Source organism: Tauraco erythrolophus, chromosome Z (assembly GCF_009769465.1).
Source record: "Tauraco erythrolophus isolate bTauEry1 chromosome Z, bTauEry1.pri, whole genome shotgun sequence".
Taxonomy (NCBI): Eukaryota; Metazoa; Chordata; class Aves; order Musophagiformes; family Musophagidae; genus Tauraco; species Tauraco erythrolophus.
In genome coordinates, this window is record NC_141496.1 from 37,916,114 (window position 1) to 37,943,716 (window position 27,603).

General features: G+C 41.5%; 1 protein-coding gene across 2 annotated transcripts in view; it reads left to right on the plus strand.

Moving 5' to 3' along the window:
* The first annotated feature begins 647 nt into the window (after positions 1-647).
* Positions 648-27,603, plus strand: part of TMEM161B (transmembrane protein 161B) — a 46,523-nt gene continuing 19,567 nt past the window's right edge. For both annotated transcript variants that reach the window (XM_086629339.1, XM_086629340.1), the window contains exons 1-5: positions 648-656; positions 11,174-11,277; positions 17,845-17,925; positions 25,384-25,481; positions 27,207-27,363. In XM_086629339.1, coding sequence (XP_086485465.1) covers positions 654-656; positions 11,174-11,277; positions 17,845-17,925; positions 25,384-25,481; positions 27,207-27,363 — 443 coding nt within the window. In that variant the 5' untranslated portion in view covers positions 648-653. The remainder of the gene's footprint in view (positions 657-11,173; positions 11,278-17,844; positions 17,926-25,383; positions 25,482-27,206; positions 27,364-27,603) is intronic.

Below are 27,603 nucleotides of genomic sequence, written 5' to 3' on the forward strand. Positions count from 1 at the left end.
CTTCCAGCTTTGCGCATGCGCTTTGGCGCCGCCAGCTCGGGGACGGGGCAGCGACCAAGGCGCATGCGCAGGTGCGCCACCGTACACCCCTTCCCCGTTGTCCCCCCCCCCCGTCCCCCAGTCCCCTCCCTTCGCACTGCGGCTGAGTCGCCCCCTGCTCCTCCGCCCCCGCTTCTCTCCCGGTGGACACCGACTCCGCCGCCGCCCCGCGAGACTCCCGTTTGCGGGGTCGAGCAGCGAAGTCAGCTCTCGGGGGCAACCTCCCGCGTCACGTGGCAGGGGTTGCGCCGGTGCCGGCTGCCCACGCGGCGCCTGACGGCCCTCGCGCAAGGAGACCGGCGGGTGGTGTGTCCCGCCGGGTGTCTCTCCTCTCCGCCTTTCTCTCCGCCTGCAGGGGCGGAATGGCTGCCGCGGGAGTGGCCAACGAGGCGCGATCTCGGCTCGCCGCTGCCCCGTCCGCGCAGGCGGTTGGTTAGACAGCTCAGGCGGGCCTCGGGTTGTCGGGGTCCTGGCGTGACCTCCGCCGGGCGGGAGCCGGCGCGGCGGGGCCTGAGGAGGCGGCGGGAGCGGCGCGGCGGATTTATGTGCTGGGAGCGGGGCCGGGCCGGGCGGCTGGAGCGGCGGCGGCGGCGGGTGGGGCCGGCTTGAGCACCATGGTGAGCGGCGCGGGGGGCTCGCGGTGGTGCGGGGCCAGACCGCGCTGAGCGTGGGGCGAGGGCTCCGCCGAGGTCCCGCCGCCCCCGGCCTGTGCGGGCTGCGCGAACGTCCGGGGGAACGTCTGGAGCAGGGGGCAGGCGCGGGGGGGGGGGGGGGGGCGGAGAGGGGCGGAAAGGCCACTGATCTCCGCTGTTCGTACTCGTTAGGGAAATACCGTGCCGTTCGCTTCCTCGCTGTGACTTTGCACCCGAACGGTTTTGCTTCCCAGTGGTTATTTCGCTATTTGCTGCTTTTCCGCTGAGAAGCAGCGTGAGCCCCTGCGTTTTATGATCGGTGTCACGTTTAAGGCATATTTTTATACATATTTGGAACCGTCTGTTCGCGTGTCCCGTAGGCCCCCTGTAAATATATCGTTAGGTCTTGCATGTCTCTAGAAACCTTCGCTAAACTCTTTGCTTTTCATTACTATTAGCTCATTTTCAGTGGTCTGCGCTACGTTGCAGCTGTAGCATATGCTGTGGCAGCACATAAATGCGTTGGCTTTATGAAAAATCCTGCCTCAGATTACTTTTCTTGACAGGTCTTTTAGCACAAACGAACCTATTGCACTATTACACAGTATATGAACTTGTAATATAGATAGTAGCAGAAAAGCAAAGTTTGGTTGGTGTAATTGCTGCTAACGGCATAAGCTTTTTGGATATATGTGGCTTAGGTAGTGGAGGCTGAGTATGTCATGAATGGACCTCTTTTGCTATAAGGATGTGCTGAATTTTGTATTTAGGTCTTAGTTACCATTTAAAATACTGGAGTTGATCAGTTCTGCTTTTAAAATACTTGTTTTACAAAAAAGAGTTATATGGAGCACTGTAGGGGTACATGAGTGCAGGTATAAAACCATACTTTGTGTGTGCCATTAATACATATATTTCTCTTCCATATGCATATAAATGTTGATGCGTCGTTTTAGCTATGATGAGAGCGTTTGTTGAAATGATGGAAGCCTTGCTTAGAGAATACACTTCAGAGCTAAACTTGGAGTAAAATCTGACCTTTAACTGCTCTAATACTTGAGCATTTAATCACCTCATTCTACTAAGGTATTTTTTTAAATTGTGTATATTTTGAGATCCAAAAAGAACTCTGTAGGGTTTTTTTTCTCATTATGTCTTTTCCTCCTTTCTCCATTTTTTTTTTTTTCTTTTCTGTAGGGATTACAATGTTTAATCAAAAGATCTTTAGAGACTCGTGTCCCTTGTTGAAGTGCATAGGTGCTGTCGTCTAGCTCTGTATTTGAAGCTACTTTTGGAAAGTTGCAAGAAAATACAGCTTTTCCTTTCAGTGTAGGTCCTTATTTAAATAAACCAAGTGCTTGCTTCTGTTGCCTGGTGGGGTTGAAAAATCAGGTCCAATGTTCTTTGCTAGTTGCTGGCAGTGTGGACAAATAATCTTTGTGCTTGATTCTGTGACGCAAGCAAAGTGAAAAGATGATAGTCCACTTTCATGCTGTTTGAAAGCTGTATTCTCCAGTTCCAAAGCAACAGGAGAATGAGACGTTCATCAGTTTCTTTTGCATTAAGAGGCTTATAAATCAAGTAATCAAAACAATTTACTGGCAGCACTCTGCCAACTTGGGACCGCCAGGACTCCTCGATGTAGTTGCAATGCCAGTTACACTCACAGCTTTAAACTCAGCACAAGTATCACAATACTACGTAAGGTCACGGTGTTTTAGACTGTTCAGCAGAGGCATTGAAGACTTTTCATTTTTTATACTTGGAGTGATTCCTGTAATGGCAAAGCCTGCTATTTAAAAAGCAAACGTTAGGAGAGTGAGAGCTTCTGTAGCTCCTACTTGTGTTAATTGGCGAAGTATGGGTAAACTAGATTTTTGAAATCTTCAAGCATTAGTAATAGACTATAACCTTTTTGTTTTCCTTTGTAGTTGATCAGTTCTCTGAACCAGTTTTACTTGTAGTTTAATAACATGTTGGATACGTATTGGTGTTCTGCACAACAGGTGCTCTGTATTGGCTTCTTCAGTGATAATGATAATTTTGCTATTTCATAAATGCCCTTGTTCCAGCCATGAGATTTCTATAGCAATAACTTGATTTGCCTAATGATCACTAGTTCTGCAATCTTTGTGCTTAAAGAGCCTCAGTGGAAAAAGAAGCAAGACTGTCCAGTAAAATACAGTTGTCTGACTGGAATGTAGTTTTAGTTTTAAACAAAACTCCTTGTTTCGAAGGGAGTCATGCTGCTGGTGGCTGCTTCCATCTAGCAGTTTATGGCTCTCCTTTGAATATGTGGAAAGACACAGATAAAGAGAGAAGTGACCTTTGAGTGGGAAAGACCTGCGAAGGTGAGCAGTTTGGTGGTAGTCCCGAATTCTTTGCCTGTTCTTCATGCTACTTCATGCATCTTTTATTCATCTCTACCGTGTTATCGATGGTGGTAGGTTTAGGAAAATACAAATTCAGGCCAAACTTGGCTGAAAGAAAAAACATCCAAATTTTGAAGAGGTTTCTTGGCATAGACTTCTTCTCTAAAATTAGCTTTTATGGATGTCTGATTTTTACAAGTCATGAGATTTGAACTGTCTCAGATTGCTGACTATACAAGATACCATTCTGACTATAGGTATTTTGTGGAAGTAGGTTTTTTCACAGGAAACTTTCATTTTAAGACGTTGCACAGTGAGCTCGCTTTTCTTTGGCCATCCCATATAACATTTTCTGCTGTTTAGCAAACAATTTTGAATTGCATTTATGTTTCAGAAGATAACTGTCTTGCTTTTGCAAGCTGCAGCTTGAGCATGGACGTATGCATATAGAGAAAATTTTGCATATGGAAAAGTCTTGTCTAATACCAAGAGCAATAATGTCTCATTGATTAAATGGCATTTCAAATAGGTTGTATTGATGTAACTTCTGGGCTTCACAAATACCATTGCACTTTCAGAATTGTGGAAGGTAAGGCTATTTGTTATGTTCTTCTAGAGATCTTGCTGGTTGCTACTAATATAAAAGCTTTTCCGTTTCTTACTTGAAAATGAACAACCTTGTTAGTATGTTTTATGTGCTGCCATTGAAAGATATTTATATGCCCTGAGTTAACATCTATAGGATACTCCAGTGCACCTGTGTAAAAAAATCTTGTTTTGACAAGACTTGCCAGTTCAGAAAGTAAGTAGGTGGTATTGCATTTCTGAAGGTGAAGTTGTAAATTGAGTTCTACGAGCTGCTTTTTCAGACATGGAGTTGTATTGCTGCTGCAGTCCTGCTGCATATGGCAGTTGGATTCAGCTCAAGGCTGTCGTCTTGCAATGGAGGAGATGGTTGTTGCTAGAGAACAAGTAGTCTCAAAGTCCCCTGTAAAGCTAGGTGTTTGAATTACTTGTAATATCTAGGTATGCAGTAAGGGGAAAAAAGAGGGAAAACCCTGACCTATTACTACAGGTGTGGGAGAATAACCTTTGCCAAGGTCAAAATGGAGTCAAGACTGGAGTGGTGTCTTGGCATAAAGCTATTAACCTTGGTTATCTTTGCTATGTGTGTTCTGTAAATCAATTCATGATGAAAAGAAAAATGTCCTTTAGGCAGGAGTCCTTTTTAAAGTTTGTTTTTCTTTGGTAACTGTTTTGAGATAGCTGTCCATGTATTATAAGTACACTTAATTTGCAGATAAGAGTATTGTATTTTATCTTAATTAGTTATTCTTACTTTTTTGTTCCCTGAATTATCAGGAATAGTATCTCCAGATATGTAGTATAAAAGGTAGAGACTGTGAAAAACAAAGTCAAGGTTATACTTTATTGAACCTTACACGGTTGCCTTTTGGACTTGTCATCTTTTTTTCACAATTTTAAGAAATCTAGCAATCTTCCTTTTAATGTAGCTGCTAACACTTTTCTTGTAGAGCACTTATGCATTCCCTGCTATGTTTTATTAAAAGCTTTCTTGTAAAACATGTGCTGTGTTGCAGAAGCAAGAGTAGGAATGCCACGCTTACTGAAGGACCTGGAACTGAACACAGCACTCAAGGCTTTTAAGATGCCTCTAACCAAAGACCCTCCTCTGTCACAGAAACACAGCCAGGCTGCATTGTACCAGACAGTGTAGTCCATACGTGGTTGTACTACTTCAACCTTGTCTTTGACCATGAGGTTGCCTGCCAGCCTCTATTTCGCAGAGAAACTGACTTGACTGTTTTAGATAGTTGTCTTTTCTTTGGGCCGATTGCTTCTTGGCATTACACGGTTTGACAGAAATGTCTCTGGCCAGCGAGATACTAATTTCTCTTGAATTTGGATTTCAAATTCTAAGCTGCAAAACTGGAGCATGATAGGGACATGAATATGTGTGAAAATCAGAGAATGATGAAGGTCTTATGAAATGGACTCAAATAAGGTCATTTTCCACAAACTGTTCTGAAACTGCAGACACTTTATTTAATCTGCACAGCAGTTCCTGATTTCTAAGAGGTGACTAATGCTTCTTTTACTTTTGAGTCAAGCCTGCTAATGATTGTGTTCTCAATTACTTTATCACAGATGACCTGGGTTGATGGGTTCCAGGTTTAGTTCACCAGAGGCCCTCAAAAACTCCGTGTTTGTGGACTTTGCCCTTGAGCATCTTCTTCCTCAAACACATATTCTACTCTTCTAAGCAGGGCTGGACTTTTTGTTTAAGTTGTGGATTTCTGGCTAAATTCTGAACTCTGTGTCCTCTAATTTAGGGCACGGTAAGTAGACAACATAAGATACTGGTGGGAACCAACACCTAATCTTCATTCATGTTCCTGAAATGAGTGGTTTTAAGTTTAAACTGGTATTAGTGGTAATGGAAAGACTTAGAACTGTGCGGGAGGCTTGCTCTGGACAGAGCCTGAACTGGAGCGAAGACTGTTTTGTGGTGTGGCGAGGGGCGGGATGGGGCAAGATGTGTTCTAATGTAGTCATGTGAGAGAGTTTGGGATGTTACAGATTTTTCCAGAGTGTATGAATAAACATGTAAGTAGTGTGTAACCATGTACAGGCAGAAGAGTAGAGTTGGCAAAATGTTGTGCTTTGCACATAGCGTGTTATTTTGAGTGAGTGTGTCACCTACTGTATTCCTGTGCCATGTATTCTTGGCTGATTGCAAGAAGATTAATGCATTGGAATTTTTTAATTTCCTGGGACAACTTTAATCTGTTAACATATTGCTCGTGGTTGGTTACTAACCTTCAGAAATCAAGAGAAAAATGCCCTAATCAAGTGAGTGGGTATAGACACATTTTAATTTTCTTGAAGTGTGGAAAAATACCAGAAGGATATTTCCACCACAAAATCAGATTTAGAATTAAGATTAGAAATACCATAGTTGTTTTTTTAGTATTTATTTTTTATGGCTTAAAACTTGTTGTTTTCAGTTGTATCTGAAATATTTTTGTGGGTATTTCTGTTTTTAAGAAACACAGCAGTAACCTTCATGGAAGTGTGTACAGTGAATTTCTACTGAAAGGGAGCGGGAAGGATGCAGAGAGACAGTTAGTGGCGTAAGGTAAAATAATCTTAAAGGGTTCAGTTACAACTTACAGCTTTGGTTTAGGTAAGGAAATGGGTTTCTGTAGGTGCACTTTTAAATAGTCTGTTAAATTTTAAGTATTTTAGCTCAGCTAGTGGACCTGCTACCCAGTGTAAAAAATAACTGCCTTGGTTTGCATCGTTTTCCCTCCTGTTATCTAGAGTTGAAAAGGCGTTTTCTTTCCCTTACACATAGGAAGCCCTAGGAGTAATTGAAGAGACACATTGGCACCTGATTAGGCAGTCCTCCTAGTAAAAACATTATTCTAGAGAAATACTAATGTAACTTTACATGGAGGTAGTGAATTCTGAAGGTCATGGCTTAGTAGGCAGGCTAGATGGGGGGACAGTGGTTTCTCACGTTGTGTGGAAGTGATTAGGCTTATTGTGAGGTGGTCAGAATAAACATTCAGTTTTAAAACGCATGATTTGTTTTGTCAAATTAGAGTACATACTTCCTGAGCAATTTAGTAATTTAAATATATCAAATCTATTATAAAGGCAGCATGTTTTAATAACGCGTCCTTTCATTTTAAGTACACTTCCCCTTAGCTAGGGAATTGGTTTGAGTGATCTTATGTGCAGGACTCCAAGATGGGAAGAATCCCTAATAAAGGTAGAGTGTTTAAAATCACATGTAGAGCTTTCAATCCTGATCTTGATCCCTGGTCTTGGTGAAGTGGAGCGTAAGCAAGAATGAGGTCTTACTTTTTGAGGTACTTCAAAGAATTGATGGCACAAACATAGAGGAGCAGTAGAAATTTCAAGGAGGGAGGAGAGATTAGCAAAGAGAGGCTTGAGTACTAGAGAAATTTAATGATACCTGGAAAAAAGCCCCAAAGGTATTATTTCAAGTTATTAAAAAGTAGCAAGTACTTCTAAATGATATTTCACACTTTGTTACAAGATGTGTAGTAACATGTTGAAAGTGTTTACAAAGGCTGAAAGGTAATTTATGCCATCTTAATCTCCCTCAATCGTGTTTTATTAAAGATGATACTGGGCATCACCTATAACATTTAATCTGCAGTATTGACACAATTTCTGATTTATTTAAATGGAAAAAAAAAAGCATTGAAGGGAGAAAAGAGAAGAATTTTCCTTAGTACAGTATTTAAGATCAATGAAGATACTGCTGGTGAGGAGGGGAAAGGTCGACAGAGTGGTGGACGCTGTAGGTTAACAGCTGGTTGCATTGCAGATGTTGACAGCAGGGACTTGGCTTGTAGACCATAGGACCCCGTCTGAGATTTAAGGACTGCTAGGAAGGGAGAGCATCTACCTGACCAAGTAGGGCAAAAGCCCTGTCTTTGCCAATAGGCTGACCAAACTGGTATGGAGAGCTTTAGACTAGAACTGAGAGAGGAGGGAGGTCATGACTCACAAACTGAGAGGAAAAAATGGTGGACTGGGCTGGGCAGCAAAGGGTGCAGGGTGATGTGGAGAGGACTCCTTGAAAACAACTGAACAGGGCAGAAAGGGGCCCACACAAGAATAAAACCACAAACAATTAAATACCTGTATACAGATAATAAGGCCAGCATTATAGGGGAGAAGCTCTCACATCTCTTCTGGGAAATTGGTACATTTGGGTGCATCTCTGACCTGCTTGTGCACTAGTGCATGCAGCACGAGGACAAAATGCGAAAATAGGGGGCTGTATGAAGTTGCCAAGCTACGATTTCATTGGAATAACAAAGCTGTGATGGGATAGCTCACATGACTGGAGTGCTGCCATGGATGGATGCAGGCCCTTTAGAAGGACTGGCTGGGACAGTGAGGAGGGGGACTTGCTCTTAAGTGAGAGAGTAGTGGGGATGCATGGAGGTCTGCCATGGGGTGGATATTGAACCATCTGAGAGCTTGTGGATAAGGAGTAGAGGGCAGAACAACATGAGCGATGTTGTTATAGATGTCTATTGTAGATAGCCTTAATCATGCAGAGGTAGAAGATCAGGCCTTCTTCAGGCAATGGGAAGAATCCTAAGGTTTCCAGGTGCTCTTCCTATAGCGTATTCAGCTACCCCAGTATCTTCTGAAGAGACAACACAGTAGGGCACAAACAACCCGGGAGATTTTTTTTGTGTGCTTTGATGCCAGTTTCCTTACACAGGTGATTGAGGAGCTGATGAAGAGAGGTGCTCTTGTGGACCTCAGGCTTGCAAACAAGGAAGAGCTGGTCAGTGATATGAAGGTTGTGCAGCCTTTGCTTCAGTGACCATCAGGTAGTAGAGTTCAGGATGCTGAGAGAAGGAAACGAGGCAAGTAGCAGGTTCACAATCCTAGACTTCAGGAGAGCAGACTTTGGCCTGATCAGGCCTTGCTGGGAAGAATCCTATGGAGAGAAGAGGGGTCTGGGAAAGCTGGTTGACTTTCAAAGATGACCTCCTCCAAGCTGAAGAATGATCCATCCTGATGTACCTGAATGAACACAGAGCTCATTACAAAGCTCAAACATAGAAAGGAAATATGCAAGAGGTGGAAGCAGGGTCAAGTTGCTGCAGAGGAATATGGAGAAACTGTCTGAGCATGCAGGGGTGGGATTAGGAAAGCTAAGGCCCACCTGGAATTGAGTTTGGCACGGAACATGCATGGCAACAGGGAGACCTTCTACAAGTCTATCAAAAACAAATGTATTATGAGGGAAAACACGGGCCTCACGCTGACTGGGGTAGGAGGCCCAATGGCAAACGATGTGAGTAAGACCAAGATACTAACACTGTCTTTGCCTTGGTCTTCACTGATAAAGTTTGTCTTCAGAAATCCCAGGCTCCTGAGACTGGTAGGAGAGTCTGGAGCAATGAAGGCTTATCCTCCATGGAAGACTATCATGCTAGGGAACATTTAAACAAATTGTAGATACACAAGTCCGTGGGTCCTGGTGGGATGCACCCACCAGTGCTGAGGGCCAGTGTTGTGAGGTCACTCTCTTTGGCCACCTTCACTCTATCTTTGAAAGGTCATGGCAATCAGGGGAGGGTGCTGAGGACCTTAGAAGTCAGGTGTTACTCCTGTCTTCAAGAAGTAAAAATATGGGAACTAAAGGCTGGCAGCCTCTCCTCCATCCCTGAGAAGGTAATAAAGCAAATAACCCTGGAAACTAAATCCAAATGTATTAAAGAAAAGATGGTTTCGGAGTAGTCAGCTTGAATTTATGAAGGGAGAGTTGTGCTTGACCAACTTGATAGCATTCTATGATGAAATGACTAGCTTGGAGGACAAGGGGAAGAGTGGATAATGTTTATCTTCACTTTAGCAAGGCTTTCAGCACTGTCTGCTGTAACATCCTCATAAACAAACTGATGAAGTATGGACTAGGACTTATGCTAGTAAGTGAGCAGCAAGGTGGACTGAAAACTGGCTGAGGTGCTGAGCTCAAAGTGGTACTGAGTCCGTCTGGAGGCTGGTCACTAGTGATGCGCCCCAGGAGTTGATACTGGTGCCAGTGTTATTTGGTGTCTTCATTAACGACGTTGAGGATGGCAGAGGGTGCACCCTCAGCAGGTTTGCGGATGGTGCAAAACTTGGAGTATCTGCTATGTCAGGTAGTTGTGTTGCCATTCAGAGGAACCTCTGCAGGCTGGAGGAACCTCCTGCAGCTCAGCAAAGAGAAATGCCGATATTCCTGAGGAGCAATAAGCCTATACGCTCGTACGTGCTGGGGGCTCTCCCCTGGAAAACAGTTTGGCAGAAAAGGACTTCCAGGTCCTGGAGATCCTTAAGTTGACCATAAGCCAGCAGTGAGCCCTGGGGGCAAAGAGGGCCGCCAGCAGCCTGGTCTGTGTTTTGCTGAGAATCAGTAGCAAGCTGACAAAGTTGCTTGTATCTGCTCAGCACTGCTGAGATACTGGAGTGCTGCATCTGGTGTTGGGTTCTCCAGTAGAAGAGAGACATGGGCTGCCTAGAGAGAGTCCAGTGCAGGGCTGAAAAGATGGTGAAGAGACTGGACCATCTGTCATACAAGGAGAGGCTGAGAGAGCTGGGGCTGTTGAGCCTGAGGAAGGTTCAGGAGGCATCTTATCTGTGCGTATAAATACCTGATGGGGAGCAATAAAGAAGGTGTAGCAAGACACTTCTCCGTGGTTTCTGGTGAAAGAGCAAGAGGCAATGAGTACAATACAGAATATTCCATTTAAGTGTGAGAAAGAAAGAAACTATTTAAGGTGAGGATGGTCAAACACTGGCACAGTTTGCCCAGAGAAGTGGAATCTCTGTCCTTGCAGATGTTCAAAACCTGACTGACCACACGGCTCTGAGCAACCTGTTCTTATCAGGGCAGGCTGAACTAGCTGATCTCCAGAGGTCCCTTCCAATCTCAACTGTTTCACCCTTCTGTAAGAATTGCACTTTTCCTTTCCCACATTACGTTTACATTGAGAGAAACTTCTGGTGAAAAAGTGTCGTTAAATTCACTCCACGTGAAGCTGTGCTGATTCCTGTATGCCCTCCCCTGCCTTCCCTACCTGTGCCTGGAGTTAAGTGAGGAGTAAATGGTCTGCACTAATCAAAGGCTGAAATTTCACCATGTGGATATTGTAAATTATTGTTCATTCCAAGGGGTTTGCGCAGTGTTAGCTGTTAAATTGTGTCAGAACTGAAGAGACCGCAGAAAGACTGTAGTGTAATCAGAGATGTAATTTTAAGGCATGATGTCTTGTGAAATTCCACATCCATGTGTGGCCTTACAGTCTGTGAAACAGGGGACGTATGTTACCTGCCTTGTGACCTGGCAATGCCTTTTCCCTTCAGCGAAGTGTGTAACTGGTTATAGCAAGTTCTGAGGGATTTTGTGAAAACTGATATGTTATGGTTTTTCCCCCTCTAGTTTAAAAAGAACCAAAAAAATGTTATCCCTACCATACAAGGTGTTTTTAATTTATTTTTTAAAGGTATTTTAGCACTTTTCTAAATCACATATTGACTTGTTATTAACTTATTCCTCTACAGGGTGTGATAGGTGTACAGTTGGTGGTTACCATGGTAATGGCTAGTGTCATACAGAAGATCATACCTCACTATTCTCTTGCTCGTTGGCTTCTCTGTAGTGGCAGGTAAGATAAGAAACAGTTGCTACACTGTGTGTGAATATGATAATGCAATTGTGCATTAGAGTAGTAACAGTACAACATACTAATTTAGGTCGTTTTATTGAAAAATAATTAATCTGCTGTTCTTAAATTTATTACCATAGCATTGTGACACCTGATTTACAAGCTCAAGGTGTAAAGACAATGTTGCTGTGAAAGAACGGACTTGTTTGTTGCAATTAATTGTATCAGTCGTAAAGTTAGCCATTGTCTGACTCTTGTATTATTAAAGGCACAAGCTACATACCTTAGTATTAGAAAGCTAAAGTGAATACAAGACATTGAAGAATGGAAGGATTTTTTTTCTCTGCTCTGCCTCAGTGTTCTTGATAATCCACTTGCTGGTTATCCTTGCATATAAAAAGTGCTTAGGTATTTATTAAAAATTCTATTTTTTTAATGCTTCATAGGTCAGGATTAGTATAAATTTCAGTACACTATTTCCTCGTAACAGTAGATCAAACAGACATGAAGAGTTGCAAGGGGAGCATTCCCTATGTGGCTGTATCTGTAATAACAATGAAAACCAGCAGCTGTTTTGAATATAAATCGGTATTTTAAATAGTAAAAGAATCATAGACAGTGTTTTTTCATTTGGGGAGAAAAACACTTTGTATGATTAGAAGGTAGTGTGCTATCTCTTGTAATTGTTAAAATTTTGAGAATGCCAAATCTCTACTCCTTGATTTCTGAAGGAGTATCCTTGAATAATAATGCACTCCATAGGAGTCTTAACCGGTCTCGTATAATTTTCCATTGCCTTTTTCCCCTCTGCATCTCAGAATTACCAGCTTTTTAATTTCAATTTTCCCTATTTCATCACCCGAAGAGTTGCTAGTGAAAAATGACTGTAGATGTTGCTTAGATGCGTGTTAGGTATCGCTGGTTAGGTATAATGGAAAACAGTAATTGCTAGATGAATAATATGAATAGGATCATACTTTTAATTGTTGTGTGGAGTTTCATTGTTGACCACTGTGCAGGATATTGATCACCTTTCTTGGGCTCTAAAAAGAATATTACGTTAATGAATATGAAACTGCATACCATTTATTTTTAAGGTGTGTTACTACCATAGAGTTTTTAATCAGCGATTCTTCACATGACATTTTCTACTTTTTGTGTCCTATTTAAAAGATTTATTTAAACTTTTATTTCAAAATGTAAGTATTTAATTGCTCTTTTTAAAGAATTACTCGATACTATGTCTGTGTTCTTCACTCTTGTGAAGTTTTCACTTTCTGTATCCTTGTGCTAAGGCATGCCTTGTGCCAATGATAGGGAGAGGTTTGCTGTTTAAATATTTTTTTATTATCCTTTTCTCCTTTTATCTTTCCACACTTGCAGATTGATAAATATATAAAGCAGGATTTCTTCACTTGTGCTTATGGAATTCTGCTCCCACTGAAATCGATGGGAGTCCTATTATTGCCTTTCATGTTAATAGCCTTGAAAATCTCATTGCTGCTTTTCACTATTCTCCTATTTCTCTGGTAACTATTTTAGTTCATTGTAATTTCAGTCATTGTGAATAACCTCCTTAATACAAGAATTATGTAAAGAGCCAGAAATAATTCTGTGTTCCAGAAATAAAAACAAGTCAGAGGCTTTACTGCAACAACAATCTGAATTTTAATGGCAGGAAGAAAACCAGTTGTCTTCTTAGTTTAGCTGACAAACTATCTTTTATGTTAACCCTTTTTCTTTAGTGCTGACTTTTTGCCAACAGTGTTTTCTTTGACAGACCTGTGTGGGTGGATTGTGCAGGGTTTTATACACACATAAATATACAGGCAGACACACTCTTAAGCAGTCCAGCTTTCAGAGGAAAAGTTACTGCCTACTCCTCCTTTTCTTTCTCAATATGTTTAAACTAGTCTTTGGTTCCCAAAACTAGTTTTTAGGTTATTTGGCTTAAGTGTCTTTCTTCCAAAGGATTGGGAGGCCTTTCTAAGCCAGATAGTCTGAAATGTCTACATAGTCCTTGTCAAATGAGACGGAGGATAAACACATTACTGGACAAGACAGGAACTCTAAAGTGACCAGCTGGTTTCAAGATGCCTCTATGTGTGCATTCAAAGTCCATTAAAAGGAAACATTGATGCTTCAAAATTTAAAAGAATTGTTAGGATAAATAGACACAAGAGAATTATTCATTGACGGTTGAAAATCAAATTTGTAAAGAAATACAAGTGTTTTCAATCATTGCTATTTTTGGAGCTTGAACAGAATTTGAATATTCATATTTATTGAAGTCAATGAATTGGCAGCCCAAGTACCTGCATAGGCATTTTTAACTAGTCCAAAATGTTGCTCAGCTATGTTTTATTTTCAGGCCACTTCAGGAAGACAGGAGAAAACGGATGTTTTGTTGTGCATTCATTAATGACCTTCATTCAAATTAACTGGGGCATATCTGTGCTGCTGTTGCTAGTCAGACTAACTTGGATATGTCAAAGCTACGGAGTAGTCAGTTGTGGGATCTCATATTTTAAACATATATGAGCTAAAGCAGATAAGAACTGCTTTTTTTTAGTTCTACTGTTATGAAAATCTTTGTTCAGATTATTTGGTTTTGAGATTTTAAATGCTAGATGTGCAGAGTTTTATTAACTTAAAAATCCCCACACTCTTTTATCCTATTAGTGGTAATAATGAATCACTTGCAACATAATTCTATAGTGTAATTAAGAGTAAATTCTGGTTTAAGTGTTTGATTTGTGTTAGTATGTTACACAGAACAAGAATTTTGTCTGTTCTGCTATATTAGGTACTATTTCATAGAATCATAGAATCATAGAATGGTTAGGGTTGGAAGGGACCTTAAAGATCATAGAATCATAGAATGGTTAGGGCTGGAAGGGACCTTCAAAGGTCATCTAGTCCAACCCCCCTGCAAGGAACAGGGACATCTCCAACTAGATCAGGTTGCTCAGGGCCTTGTCCAACCTGGCCTTGAACGTCTCCAGGGATGGAGCATCCACCACCTCTCTGGGCAACCTGTTCCAGTGTTCTACAACTCTCATGGTAAAAAATTTTTTCCTAATATCCAATCTGAATCTACCTCCCTCTATTTTAAAACCATTACCCCTTGTCCTATCACAACAGGCCCTCCTGAACAGCCTCTCCCCATCTTTCTTGTAGGCCCCCTTGAGGTACTGGAAGACCGCTATAAGGTCACCCCGGAGCCTCCTCTTCTCCAGGTTGAACAGCCCCAACTCTTTCAGCCTGTCCTCATAAGAAAGGTGCTCCAGCCCTCTTTATCATCTTCGTGGCCCTCCTCTGGACCCTCTCCAACTGGTCCATGTCCTTCTTATGTTGGGGGCTCCAGAACTGGACGCAATACTCCAGGTGAGGTCTCACGAGGGCAGAGTAGAGGGGGAGAATCACCTCCCTCGACCTGCTGGCCACGCTCCTCTTGATGCAGCCCAGGATGCGGTTGGCCTTCTGGGCCGCAAGAGCACATTGCTGGCTCATATTGAGCTTCTCGTCCACCAGCACTCCCAAGTCCTTCTCCTCAGGGCTGCTCTCGATCCATTCTCCACCCAGTCTGTATTTGTGCCTGGGATTGCCACGACCCAGATGTAGGACCTTGCATTTGGCCTGGTTGAACTTCATGAGGTTGACACGGGCCCACCTCTCCAGCCTGTCGAGGTCCCTCTGGATGGCGTCCCTCCCTTCCAGCGTGTCGACAGCACCACACAGCTTGGTGTCATAAGACAGATCGTCTAGATCATCTAGTTCCAACCTCCCTGCCATGGGCAGGGAAACCCTCCACTACACCTGGTTGCCCAAAGCCTCGTCCAACCTGGCCTTGAACACTGCCAGGGATGGGGCACCCACAACTTCTCTGGGCAACCTGTTCCAGTGCCTCACCACTCTCAGAGTGAAAAATGTCTTTCTTATATCTAACCTAAATCTGCCCCCTTTCAGTTTAAATCCATTGCCCATTGTCCTATCACTACACACCCTTGTAAAAAGTCCCTCTCCAGCTTTCCTGTAGGCCCCCTTTAGGTACTGGAAAGCTGCAATAAGATCACCCTGGAGCCTTCTCTTCTCCAGGCTGAACAGCCCCAACTCTCTCAGCCTGTCTTCATAGCAGAGGTGCTCCAGCCCTTGGATCATCTTCGTAAATTTTGAAGAAGATTTTGAAAAATTAGCTTTCCAACACAGGTAATTTTCATCATTATAGAACTACTTGTGGTTCTCTCAGTATGCCAGCTTCATATCTGGGAGATGGTGAGTGGCAAAGCAGAAGATTTCCTCTTCTCTGCTTTCTCCTACTTTCTCCACGTCATGTAAAAGATAGGAAGAAGTTAGTATCTCCAGTGTAGTTTGTCTTCTTGGATGAAAAGGTAGACCCTCTGGTTTCTGTGTGATTCTCAATCTTAACAAAGTTTCTTTTCCAGCAAAGTTTGCCAACAGCAAGTCTTTCGTCTGGGACCACATGTGATAAAAATAAATTAATGAAATAACTTTCACTCTTGCTGATGCCTTATAAAAAAACCCCACACAAACAGAATTCAGACCCTCTTCTTCCCCCAGAAAAGGTGTTGTTCTTTAAAAGTCTGTAGTAGTTGCCATTTTCAGTTTTTGAACTGACAGTGAATTTCATCAAGGGAAATTTGCAGCATGCAATAGTTTGGATCTCTGTGATGTATTATTGGCTGGTACTGAAGTTCTTGTCTCTTGAAGAAATCCCAGCATCAGCTGATGCTTTGGCCCAGCATTACCTGCTGACACAGGCTCGTGGAATCCCCTGTTAACTAGATTGTATTCTTTGTAACACTGCTGGCTTGAACTCTTATCCATCATACCAGCTTTTAAGTTATTTTAAGATGATGTCTGTGAGCTCTGTGCAGCTGCCTGTTTGATACTTCATTATACCAGCAATTAAAGTGCCAAAATTGGGAGCTCTTCCTGATATGTATTGTATTTTTGCCGTACCATTTTAATTCATTCCCACTTCCCTGTTGTCAGCCAGGTTTAGCGTAGTGTCAAGGACAATATCAGGACAGAGGGGCTATGTCTGCTGTTTAAGATCTGCCAGGCAGGCATATGCTCAGTGATACAAACATTTCGTGAAAATTGTACCTGTTCTTTCTCTTAGCCTTCATCCAGTGTGTCTTGCAATGTGCGTGCACACATGAAGTGTCCATGCCACTGTAAGGATGGTGGAAGGTGTATAGTATTGGTTGTTGTGGCTGCTTGCTTTTAGAACTGTTTCTGCTTTTAGCACAAGTCTCGTAGCAGTGGACCTCCGTCAGTATCTGTTGTGTAGACAATGTTCCATGAAGAATGACAAAACTCTTTATATGTACATGAAAGGCCATATTCCGCAACTATAAAAATAGATGGGCTAGACTTCCAGTTGGGACAGGAGCCCTTTCCAGAACAAAGCTGGGAATCAAGTGGCTTGAGGTTATTTAGGTTTGATGTTTATTTTCCAAATTTGCCTTGCTGTCTTTTTGAAATTGGATGTAATGTAATCTCTAATTCACCAATGTAGATTCGAGTCATCCTACTTGATGAGGTTTTCTTAACATGAGAAGTACTGATGGTTGTGGGTTCCATTATCTCTAACTATTGCCCCGTGTTAACCTGTGTCACCAGTTAGTGGCCTCCTACTCCAGAAAAGTACTTCCACATAAATACAGGTAAATTTCCCAAGTCTATTCCCGTTAATATTTGGGCTCCTTTGCCTCAGCGTTTCAGAATGGAGATCAGAGTGACATCCTTCCTGCATCTGGACAGCAATCTTCCCTTGTTGAATGTGGAAAAGGCCTTGTTTCAGTTACTAAGGTTCTTGGTGTGCTTAGAGATTAAGGTAAAATGTACCATCTTAGAAACTTAGCCGTTTCTGGTTTTCCTCTTCAGAACTTCCTTGCCACTACTTGCCTTTTAAATAAATGAGCAATGGATGGTACATTGACTTGTGAAAGTGGAAAAATTTGCAGCTCAGCTACAAGCTACTAATTAGTAATTTTTTTTCCATAGCACTTTTTCTAGTAGGAGTTGGAGATATCATTGAGGAGGTGTTTTGGAAAGGAATGTTGATGTTACAATCTGCTCTGCCTAAGAAAAAGACTGCTAATGGTTATTTGATACTAGCTGTTCTGGATTCTGGAAAATTAATGTTTTTTGAGAGGCATAATTACACTTTATAAAATCATTTAGAATATGGTCTTGATGATAATTGTAATGGTATAATTATTCTAGTGGACTTTTTCTGATATCAGAACAACCTTGTTTGCTGTATTTGATAACTTGCAAATCTGGTGTTTTGAGAAGTGAAGGGCTTTCACTTGAGTGACAAAGTGGCAAAGCTTTCTAATTACTCATAAGCATCTCATGCTGAAGAGAACTGAAGTTTAGCTGTGGTTGTTCAGTTCAGGCAGGGTTGGTACTTGCACACAAGGATATCTTGCTTAAATGTTGCAAATGACAGTGTCTTAATATGTATATAAATCTGTGTTGATATATAATTGCTAGTACTGATATTGTTTTACTTGAGATTTTCTTTTTCTTTAGTTTACGGTGGTATCAACATCCTACTGAAGAAGAACTACGGAGTCTTGCAGGGAAACAAAGAGGGAAGAGCAAAAAAGATAGGTAAATACTTGTTTTAAGCTTTCTTTTTTCCCCCCTTTTTTTCCAGCATGATCCATACAATAACTTTGCCAGCTAACTTTTTTCTTTGTGTGAGTTAAAAACTGGTAGTTGCGTATGACTGTCCTGCTTGCATGAATTATCGCAGCTCTGTACCAAACTCTGTTCTTTCAGTTTTAACAGAGTTGAATGTCCCAAAATTGTGCAGAACTGGATGATTTCCAGTCCACAAAATTGGTCTGTGAAATTGCTAATTTAGTTGGAAGGATTTTTTTTTTAGTGAATGTATTCATTTGGATGAAAACTGAGGAAAGCAAATCTTCTGTAGGATTGAAGGTCTTTGTCTTGAAGCAAGAGACAAAAGATTTGAATATATTAGTTCAACATAAGATTACTATGAGCCACCGCTCTTACACAGCTGTAAAAAGGTAAATGTGCTCCTAGGATGTATTAGGTGAGGTATTTCTAATAGAAGAGATAGGGAAATATTAATCCTCTTGGACAAGGCACAGGTGTAGAACTTTATCTGGATTACTGTGTAAAGTTCTGATCACTCATGTTCAAGAAAAACGAATGTGTACGTGAATGGGTGAACAGAGGGCTCCTAGGATCATCCAGGAAACAGAAAGTCTGTCTTGCAAGAGGAGGCTAAAAGAGCTTGGCTTGTTTAACCTAGCAAAAAGACGACTGAGAGGGATGGAATAGCTGTCCATCAGGTTGAGGAGGAAACAGATTTCTGACATTCAGGCATGAAGTTCTGGAAGAGCCTTCCAGAAGTACAACTGTGTCAAGAATCAAGACATCTGGAGAAGATGGTGGAGCTGCTATGTTGATGCACGATTTCTGGTTTGGCTACGTTTCAAACCAACCAACCCCTCTGGCTTTCTTTTTTGCTGACATAAGAAATTTCCTTTAGTCCTTTTTCTTTTATTCCAGTATGAACTCTCTTATAGTCTGCAAACTGCACATATAATCTCTTCATTGTAATGTGATTTGTTTTTTTTTTCTTTTCTGTTTCATAGTTCTTAAGCTACATGGTTAGCAACCTTATTTACCACACTTTGGGGTAAAGAATTAAGTTGTTCCTTTAATACTAAATAACTCTAACTGCATGTTTGTTGCAATATTCTTTCAAATTCAGAAACTCATTTTATATAAGTTTTTGTAACAAATTGAGGCAAAATACTTGGAAATAGCATTACACTTTATAACTGTCCATTTAACCAGTAATGTTTATTCATATATAAAATTAACTTTAATTGTGTAACTAACTTTTAAGACCACCCATAGGAGCCTTAAACAGAAAAACACAATCTCATTGCCAAATAATAACTGTACGTTGGTCTTACTGCTTTTCCTCAGTCTTGGCAGTCTTTTGCCATCCAAAATGTGTGTGTTCTCACTTTCACCAGAGCAATTACATGCTCTCAGCTGAGTGGAAGAGTGGCATGTTAATGTGTACTCACATACAAGTTTAAATTTTGTCGTCTTTGGAAAATTTACTTTGGAAATTTAGTAGGAACCTGTATTACAAGTCACCTGTATATGTATCAAGTCCTTTTACAGTTACCAAACTGCTACATTTAATGTTTAAAATGCGATGCTGTGTTGTCATGTCTGCACAGTCAAATTTTGTTGGTGTGATTTAGTTATTATAAGGTTGATATAAATATTTTACTATATTAACATGTAACCAAGAGAATACAATTGTAATAGTTGTAGGTAGTTGTTTGTACGAGGATAAATGTAAATCATAGGGTGATTTTGAAGCTTCAAAGAAACCAGAGTCGTAATGCGGGGGCTTAAGTGATGCTTTCTTTGCTTTGCAGTTGTAACAACAAAATGAATAATAAACTTACTTTTTAATCAATAAATACACCTCTGTGTCCTCTAAGGAAGTGGCTGTTGTTGGAGAAGAACCATTGTTGAAATTAGGAATTGTTCCTGTTGAGTTGGTTTGGATGTTCTGGTTTGGGTTGCACAAAGTGGAATGCAGTGCTCCTTTGAGCCAAGGAGATGTGAGAAGATGGTGTAGGAGAAATAAGGATGCATCTATTTGATTTTCCCCATGTCTTTTAAAGATAAAGAATTTGCTTTTCAAGCCCATAGTCTTGCAAAATGTAGTACCTGCTCCTTACTTAGATATTTTCCCGACTTGAACTAATTAAAAGAGAAATGATGAAAAGAGAGCCAAGGAACTTGCTTAAAAATTGGCTTTAGAAACAGCTGTAGTGTGAACTTGTAGTCCGTTTTATTCAATGCGTATTAGACTTCAGTATATTATGCTATAGGTTTTAACAGCACATGAATATTAGGCGGATTTTCTATTTCAGAATCATTTGTGTTGTATTAAATTGTTAGGGTAATGAAAAGGTCCATAGCTACTATGAATTACTTTAAATTAATGCTGTCAGTGATCCTGGGTATGTTCTGACTGTGTCTGTTGGATTATGGTTCCCCTGCGTTAACGTGTAGGAACACCCAAGTTTATTGAGCTGAAACGGCTTCAGTTATCAAAATGCTCGTCTCACTGAAGACGATGATACTTTTGGGTGCTCGCAGTAGGAAAACATCAGAGTACAACTGGGGCAGGGAGGCACAAAGAAGCTTGCAGCTAGTCAAGTGGCTGGACAGTGTTTGAGACTTCTTGTTTAGGCCTGAGGACCTTAATTCTTTGGGTAATGCTTTAGATTCCTATCCTCAGTTTTCAGTTTGTCCATTGAAATTCTTATGCTTTGGATGATTCTAAATGTTAATATCACTTGACAAAAATACTATTTATTAATGCTTTCTACTTGTATTCTCATCTCGCACATTAGCTGAGAGGACATCATTCCTTAAGTTCACGATTGATAAAATTTCTGTTTAATGCTTATGTCCCAGTAACATCTTTCTATGGAAAATCCACCTCTCCTTTTCTAATTTCAGAGATGCTGTTGTCAACTCTGGCAGAGTTTACTGTTTCTTTCTAGCCATTTAGGTGTTTTAAGTATTGGTCTTTGTTTGTTTTTAACCTAACAAAACATTTTCTAATCTACTTTAATGATTTTTTTTTTGTTTTTTTTAATGATAAGGCAAGTTTTACCCTAGTTAGTAATGGTAATTACTGGTAATTAATGGTAATCTGTCAGCCCTATTTCATGTAAGTTGACTTTGTTCAGATTCTTTTAAGAGCATCCCGTTTTCTTCAATTTAAAGTCTAGTAGTGTGACGTTTTCAGGAAAATGAAGATCATATTGGTAGAGTTTCAGAGCTCCAGATGAAAATGTGCCTTTTGCACTAAATATGTTATCTTTTATGGTCTTTACTTGTATCTCTGCTGTGAAAAATGATTCCTAAAAGATGTGTTAGTTCTAACCCAACAATTTGGAAAACACAGTCTAACTCCATATTATACTCCATATATTTTTTTTTTGAGCAGAAGCGGCAAAAGAGCCAAAGTGCAAAAAGCCCTTCTTTCCAGCTGCCCCTCACCTTTATACTGGGCATGACGCTGCATGATATGGAATACTAATTGGCCAGTTTGGCCCTCAATCTGAAGTTCTACCACAAATCACAAGGGGAATTGTGGCCCCCTTGTCCCGGCTATGCTCCCCCCTTATCCCGCCGTGCTTCTGCAGTCCGGCCAGGACATGACACACTGAAAAGTCCTTGGCCAACTACAAACATCAGCGTGCTATCAACATTCTTCTCAGAGCGAGCCTCTGAGTAAAACCAAAACACAGAGCTCTTCTAGCTGCTAAAAAGAAGAGCTAACTCTGTCCCAGCTAAACCCAGGACAGTATAAGACATACTTTTGTTTATACCTTATTTCAAAGATGATTCAGTACAAGTGGAAAAGGGGAGCAATGGTGGCTAGAAGAAAGGCTTCCAAACAAGGAGAAGTGTAAGACTTACTAGTCTGGAAAGTGGCTGAGGGAAGGTTTGGCAACAGGAACGTATCTAGTGTGTGCAGAGGGTGGATAGGGTGTAGTAAACTTACTACTATGTTGTACAAGGAGGCACTAAATAACTTTAGTAGATTTAAGACTTCTCAATTTGGGACACGCATTGTGGAACTTGGTGCCACAAGATGATACCCAGCCTAACAAATTTTGGACTGGTTTAGAAAGGGATTAGGCAAGTTTGTGTAAGTTTTTCAAAACAATGGTTTCAGAAGATGCCATCTTTCGCACAGGTTATCCCCAAGTTGCTTAATGCTGGAAGCCAGGAAGGGTTTAGCAGTGTAGGGATCAGCCTTTGGTTGCCTTGTTTCTTCCATTTGTATAAGCAAGTAGCCACCTCTATGATAAGAGCAAACGAATCTGTGTGTTACCCTTTATGAAGCCCCTGTGTATCGCTGTCATGCTCTGCACCAGTGGCTAAAACCTGAACACAGCTTTGAGCCTTGGGGCTGTATTATGATGAACTTAGTCAGTCTCCTCAAAAAGAGCACGAAGGGTTATTTCTTTTCAAGTTTTACTGGATCTCTAGGATTGCTAATCATGCTGTGATAGATATTTTTTTTTCTGGGGTGCTTATTTTCATAAGCAGGGTGTGAATTGAAGCACGTCTCTAGTGTTTCTACATGTGCCCTTTTAGATTAGGAAACGATCTTAAAATTGCCTTTGCTTGATGACTAGTACGGTAGATCTTTCAAGGATCTAGGTTAGCACAGCCCACTTAACGTACTTGCTAAGCACCCTGTTGTGACAGAAATGCCTAATGCTTTCTTGGGAAATCTGTATCTTACTTTTTTCTTTACCAACTGCCTTCCAAGGTGGTTGACTGCTTGTTGTTATTGCCAATAAACGGTCAATTAATTAACACTGCCAAGTCTGTCTGTCTTTTTTACTTACTTTCAATCCAAAGCCTTTAACATTCCTGTCTTTCAGCATCTTGGTCTAGACTTTGATTAAAAAGGTCTTAGTTTAGCTTTGATTTTCTTCAGGGTGTTTGTATGGCAGGGTGGATATATCTTGCTCTGTAGCTGTACTCATACCGCTAACCTTTTGAGACTAGGAACTCGGTAGAACACCATGTAGCTCCCTGAACAGAAGGTCAGTGGTCTGAAGTAAATACTGGCCACTGGATCAGTGGGACGAGGGGCCCAGGAAAGTTGGTCCACATTCAAGGAGCACCTCCTCCAAGCTCAGCAGAGGTGCATCCCGATGAAGAACAAGTCGGGCAAAAAGACCAGGAGGCCTGCGTGGATGAGCAAGGAGCTCCTGGACCAACTGAAAATGAAGAGGTTAGCCTACAGAGGGTGGAAGTGGAGACAGATAGCCTGGGAGGAATACAGAGAAGCTGTACGAGTGACCAGGGATCAAGTGAGGAAGGGTAAAGCCCTGAAGGAATTGAATTTGGCAAGGGATATAAAAAGCAATACGAAAAGCTTCTATAGGTATGTAGGGGATAAAAGGAAGTCCAAGGAGAACGTAGGCCCCCTCTGGAAGGATACTGGTGCTCTGGTCACCCGGGACATAGAGAAGGCTGAGGTACTCAATGAATTTTTTGCCTCAGTCTTCACTCATAAAGCCTCTTGTCTTACCACCCAAGCTGTGGAAAGAACTAGCAGGGACTGTAAGGATGAACCACCACCCACTGTACTTGAAGAGCAGGTTCGGGAACATCTGAGGAACTTGAAGGTGCACAAGTCCATGGGACCTGATGAGATCCATCCGCGGGTCCTGAAGGAACTGGCGGATGAAGTTGCCAAGCCACTGGCCATTGTATTTGAGAAGTCGTGGCAGTCTGGCGAGGTCCCCGATGACTGGAAGAGAGGGAACATAACCCCCATTTTTAAAAAGGGGAACAAGGAGGACCCGGGCAACTACAGGCTGGTCAGCCTCACCTCTGTGCCTGGCAAGGTCATGGAGCAGATTCTCCTGGGAACCATGCTAAGGCACATGGAGAGCAAGGAGGTGGTGGGTAACAGCCAACATGGCTTCACCAAAGGCAGATCGTGCCTGACCAACTTGGTGGCCTTTTATGATGGGGTGACAACATCAGTGGACAAGGGTCGACCAACGGATGTCATCTACCTGGACTTGTGCAAAGCTTTTGACACTGTCCCGCACGACATTCTTCTCTCTAAACTAGAGAGGCAGGGGTTTGATGGATGGACCACTCGGTGGATAAGGAATTGGCTCAATGGCCGTACTCAGAGAGTAGTGGTCAACGGCTCGATGTCCATGTGGAGACCGGTCACGAGTGGCGTCCCTCAGGGGTCCGTGTTGGGCCCAGCCCTCTTCAACATCTTTGTCGGTGACGTGGACAGTGGCATGGAGTGCACCCTCAGCAAGTTCGCCGATGACACCAAGCTGTGTGGTGCCGTCGACACGCTGGAAGGGAGGGATGCCATCCAGAGGGACCTCGACAGGCTGGAGAGGTGGGCCCGTACCAACCTCATGAAGTTTAACCAGGCCAAGTGCAAGGTCCTACATCTGGGTCATGGCAGTCCCAGGCACAAATACAGACTGGGCGGAGAATGGATCGAGAGCAGCCCTGAGGAGAAGGACTTGGGAGTACTGGTGGACGAGAAGCTCAATATGAGCCGGCAATGTGCTCTTGTGGCCCAGAAGGCCAACCGCGTCCTGGGCTGCATCAAGAGGAGCGTGGCCAGCAGGTCGAGGGAGGTGATTCTCCCCCTCTACTCTGCCCTCGTGAGACCTCACTTGGAGTATTGCGTCCAGTTCTGGAGCCCCCAACATAAGAAGGACATGGACCAGTTGGAGAGGGTCCAGAGGAGGGCCACGAAGATGATAAGAGGGCTGGAGCACCTTTCCTATGAGGACAGGCTGAAAGAGTTGGGGCTGTTCAGCCTGGAGAAGAGGAGGCTCCGGGGTGACCTTATAGCGGCCTTCCAGTACCTCAAGGGGGCCTACAAGAAAGATGGGGAGAGGCTGTTCAGGAGGGCCAGTTGTGATAGGACAAGGGGTAATGGTTTTAAAATAGAGGGAGGTAGATTCAGGTTGGATATTAGGAAAAAATTTTTTACCATGAGAGTTGTAGAACACTGGAACAGGTTGCCCAGAGAGGTGGTGGATGCTCCATCCCTGGAGACGTTCAAGGCCCGGTTGGATGAGGCCCTGAGCAACCTGATCTAGTTGGAGATGTCCCTGTTCCTTGCAGGGGGGTTGGACTAGATGACCTTTGAAGGTCCCTTCCAGCCCTAACCATTCTATGATTCTATGATCTTGCCCTAATACCTGCTCAGGATGCAGCATATAGAAAGCCATTTAAACCCACACTACAGTAAGTATGTCAGAGCCTTTCAAGGTAAAGTTAGGAAGCATTGACATACCTGGTTATTTCTTAAGATTTGAACTTTAATTAATGCTTTTAACTAGCTAGATAAAAATGTTTCTATTTGGCAAAAAAATGGTCTGCACTTTACTTAAATTTGAAATACCGTTATATACTGAAGAAGTTTATTTTGTCATATCCATGTGCGTATTATCTCTTTATTTATTTTTACAGAAAATATAATGGTCATATTGAAAACAAACCCTTAACCATTCCAAAAGACATTGATCTTCATCTGGAAACAAAGTCTGTCACTGAAAGGGACACTATCGGTAAGAATAAGTGGATGCAGACAATAATATATTATTTCAACTATATGCTGATTCTTTCTATTAAGTGTTTATTTGTGAAGAGTGCTGGAAAGTCTTTTTTTATAGGCAATGAATGAATAGAAGAACAACTGATAGTAAAGTTAAACGAGAAGACAAGAATTAGGGCTAAGTCTCCTTTGCTGTTCCATGGGTGACATCTTAATAGCAGTGTTATGGAAAAGAATGAGTAGGTGAAATCCAGTCTAAAGCACATCTATTGTTGTATCAGACATCCTAGCAATATGAGACAACACTGAAAGGATCATATCATAGTCTATTTGAAATGGAGATCATAGCTTTGCACAAGAAAATGACAACTGGCAGATGTGGAAACATATACTTTCTGCTCATCTAAAATAGGAAATGTGCTTTAGCATTGAAACCTAGACCTTTCAACCACACGTCTGAAATATTGAGGTAAAATACTTAGTGACAGTACAGAAATAAGCAGCATTAAGTGTTTCGGAAGTTGCTATTTTTTTAAACAGTAATTTTTGATTCCTTGATTGTAACCAGTCATTCTGTTATGGAAAACTTGTTTATGGATATGCATGTATGTGTGATACATATTTTCTTCCTATCTGCATTTTTATATGCATGTGTTCTATACGTTTAGAAGAAAAGAAAGAAAACGTAGTCCTATGCAGGAGATTTCTTAGCTTAAATGATCAGAGACAGTGTGCCTTCAATAGAAATGCAGAATCTTTTGAAGCTGGCACATGAATAAACAAAGCATTCACAAGTTTCTATTAGTGTTATTTGCTTGAAATTATTCCATGTGTCTCCCTAAGTATTTATAAATACTGATATGGTGTAGGGTTTAACTATCTTTAAAAAGTTGTGTATACAAACTTTTGCTAAATCTAACCAGATGGTTGTTTCAAAACAAGTATAGGACTTGAAAATGCCTGAATTTGGACAGTTGCATGTGTTTGACATCAGGTAGCCTGTAGTCAAGAGACAAATGCTCAGTAATGTTTTGTGACTTTTTAACCCCGTAGATGTAAGGAGGGGTGTTTGGGAGGGACAGGCTGCACTTCATTGTCACAAATTGTTCTTTGCGGTTCCCAGCACCTATGGCAGCTTTCTCTTCGTAAATCACGCAGCCTACATGCCACACACTATGATCTCCAAAATTTTTATGGTGGAATTAGCACAAGGATTTATTGCTGTACAGGAGATACTAACAAAATCTTGAAGAACAAACCATCAGTACCTTATATGATTTTTTGTTTTTTTTAAAGGAAAAGAGGAAGCAATTATATGTAGTAGTTTAAATGATTGCCAGTGAGCTTTCAGTCTTTAACAGAGTCAGAACTCTTACCTGGAATTGCAGCTACACTCAGTGGGAGAACCATTTTCTGTTGTGATGTTGAGATCTAAATTAATTATGCTTTTTGAATTTAGGATGTTAATATATAACAGCTGAGATGATGAAATAGTAAAATCTTGTACTCTTTTAAATTTGAGTAGTAATCAAGTATGGAATAACAGAAGTGAAGAGTGAAGTTCAGGTTGTTGAGTGGAAAAAACGTGGCTTTTCTGCTGTTGTTGCTCTTTATTTGGATGATCCGAGTCTATCTAGACCTTAGTTAATTGAAAACATTTGTCACTCCATTCTATATATATGTCAGTAACTGCCTTAAAATATCACATCTTTAACGTTTGTAAACATGTATTTTTCAGCATTGCATTATTTTCCGGAATATCAGTGGTTGGTGGATTTCACTGTTGCAGCTACAATTGTGTATGTGGTGACGGAAGCCTACTACACTATTGTGAAGCCCTCACAAGAAATGAATATCAGTGTAGTGTGGTGTCTGCTTGTCTTGGCTTTTGCAGTGTATCCTTTTCTGTTTTCTTAAATCACTCCGTCTGTTCCAAATAGTTTACATCATTCTGCAGTTCATGTAAAGCTCTGTATTGTTGATTGGCAGGATACACAAATATTTAGTGTTTGGAAAAAGGATCGTGTAAGCTAGTGCCATTGTTGGGTAGTGTATGTGCTGTACATACTCTTTGTACATGCTGATATCAATAGCTTGTTAACATTAATACCAAACCATTTGTGAAAAAAAATACA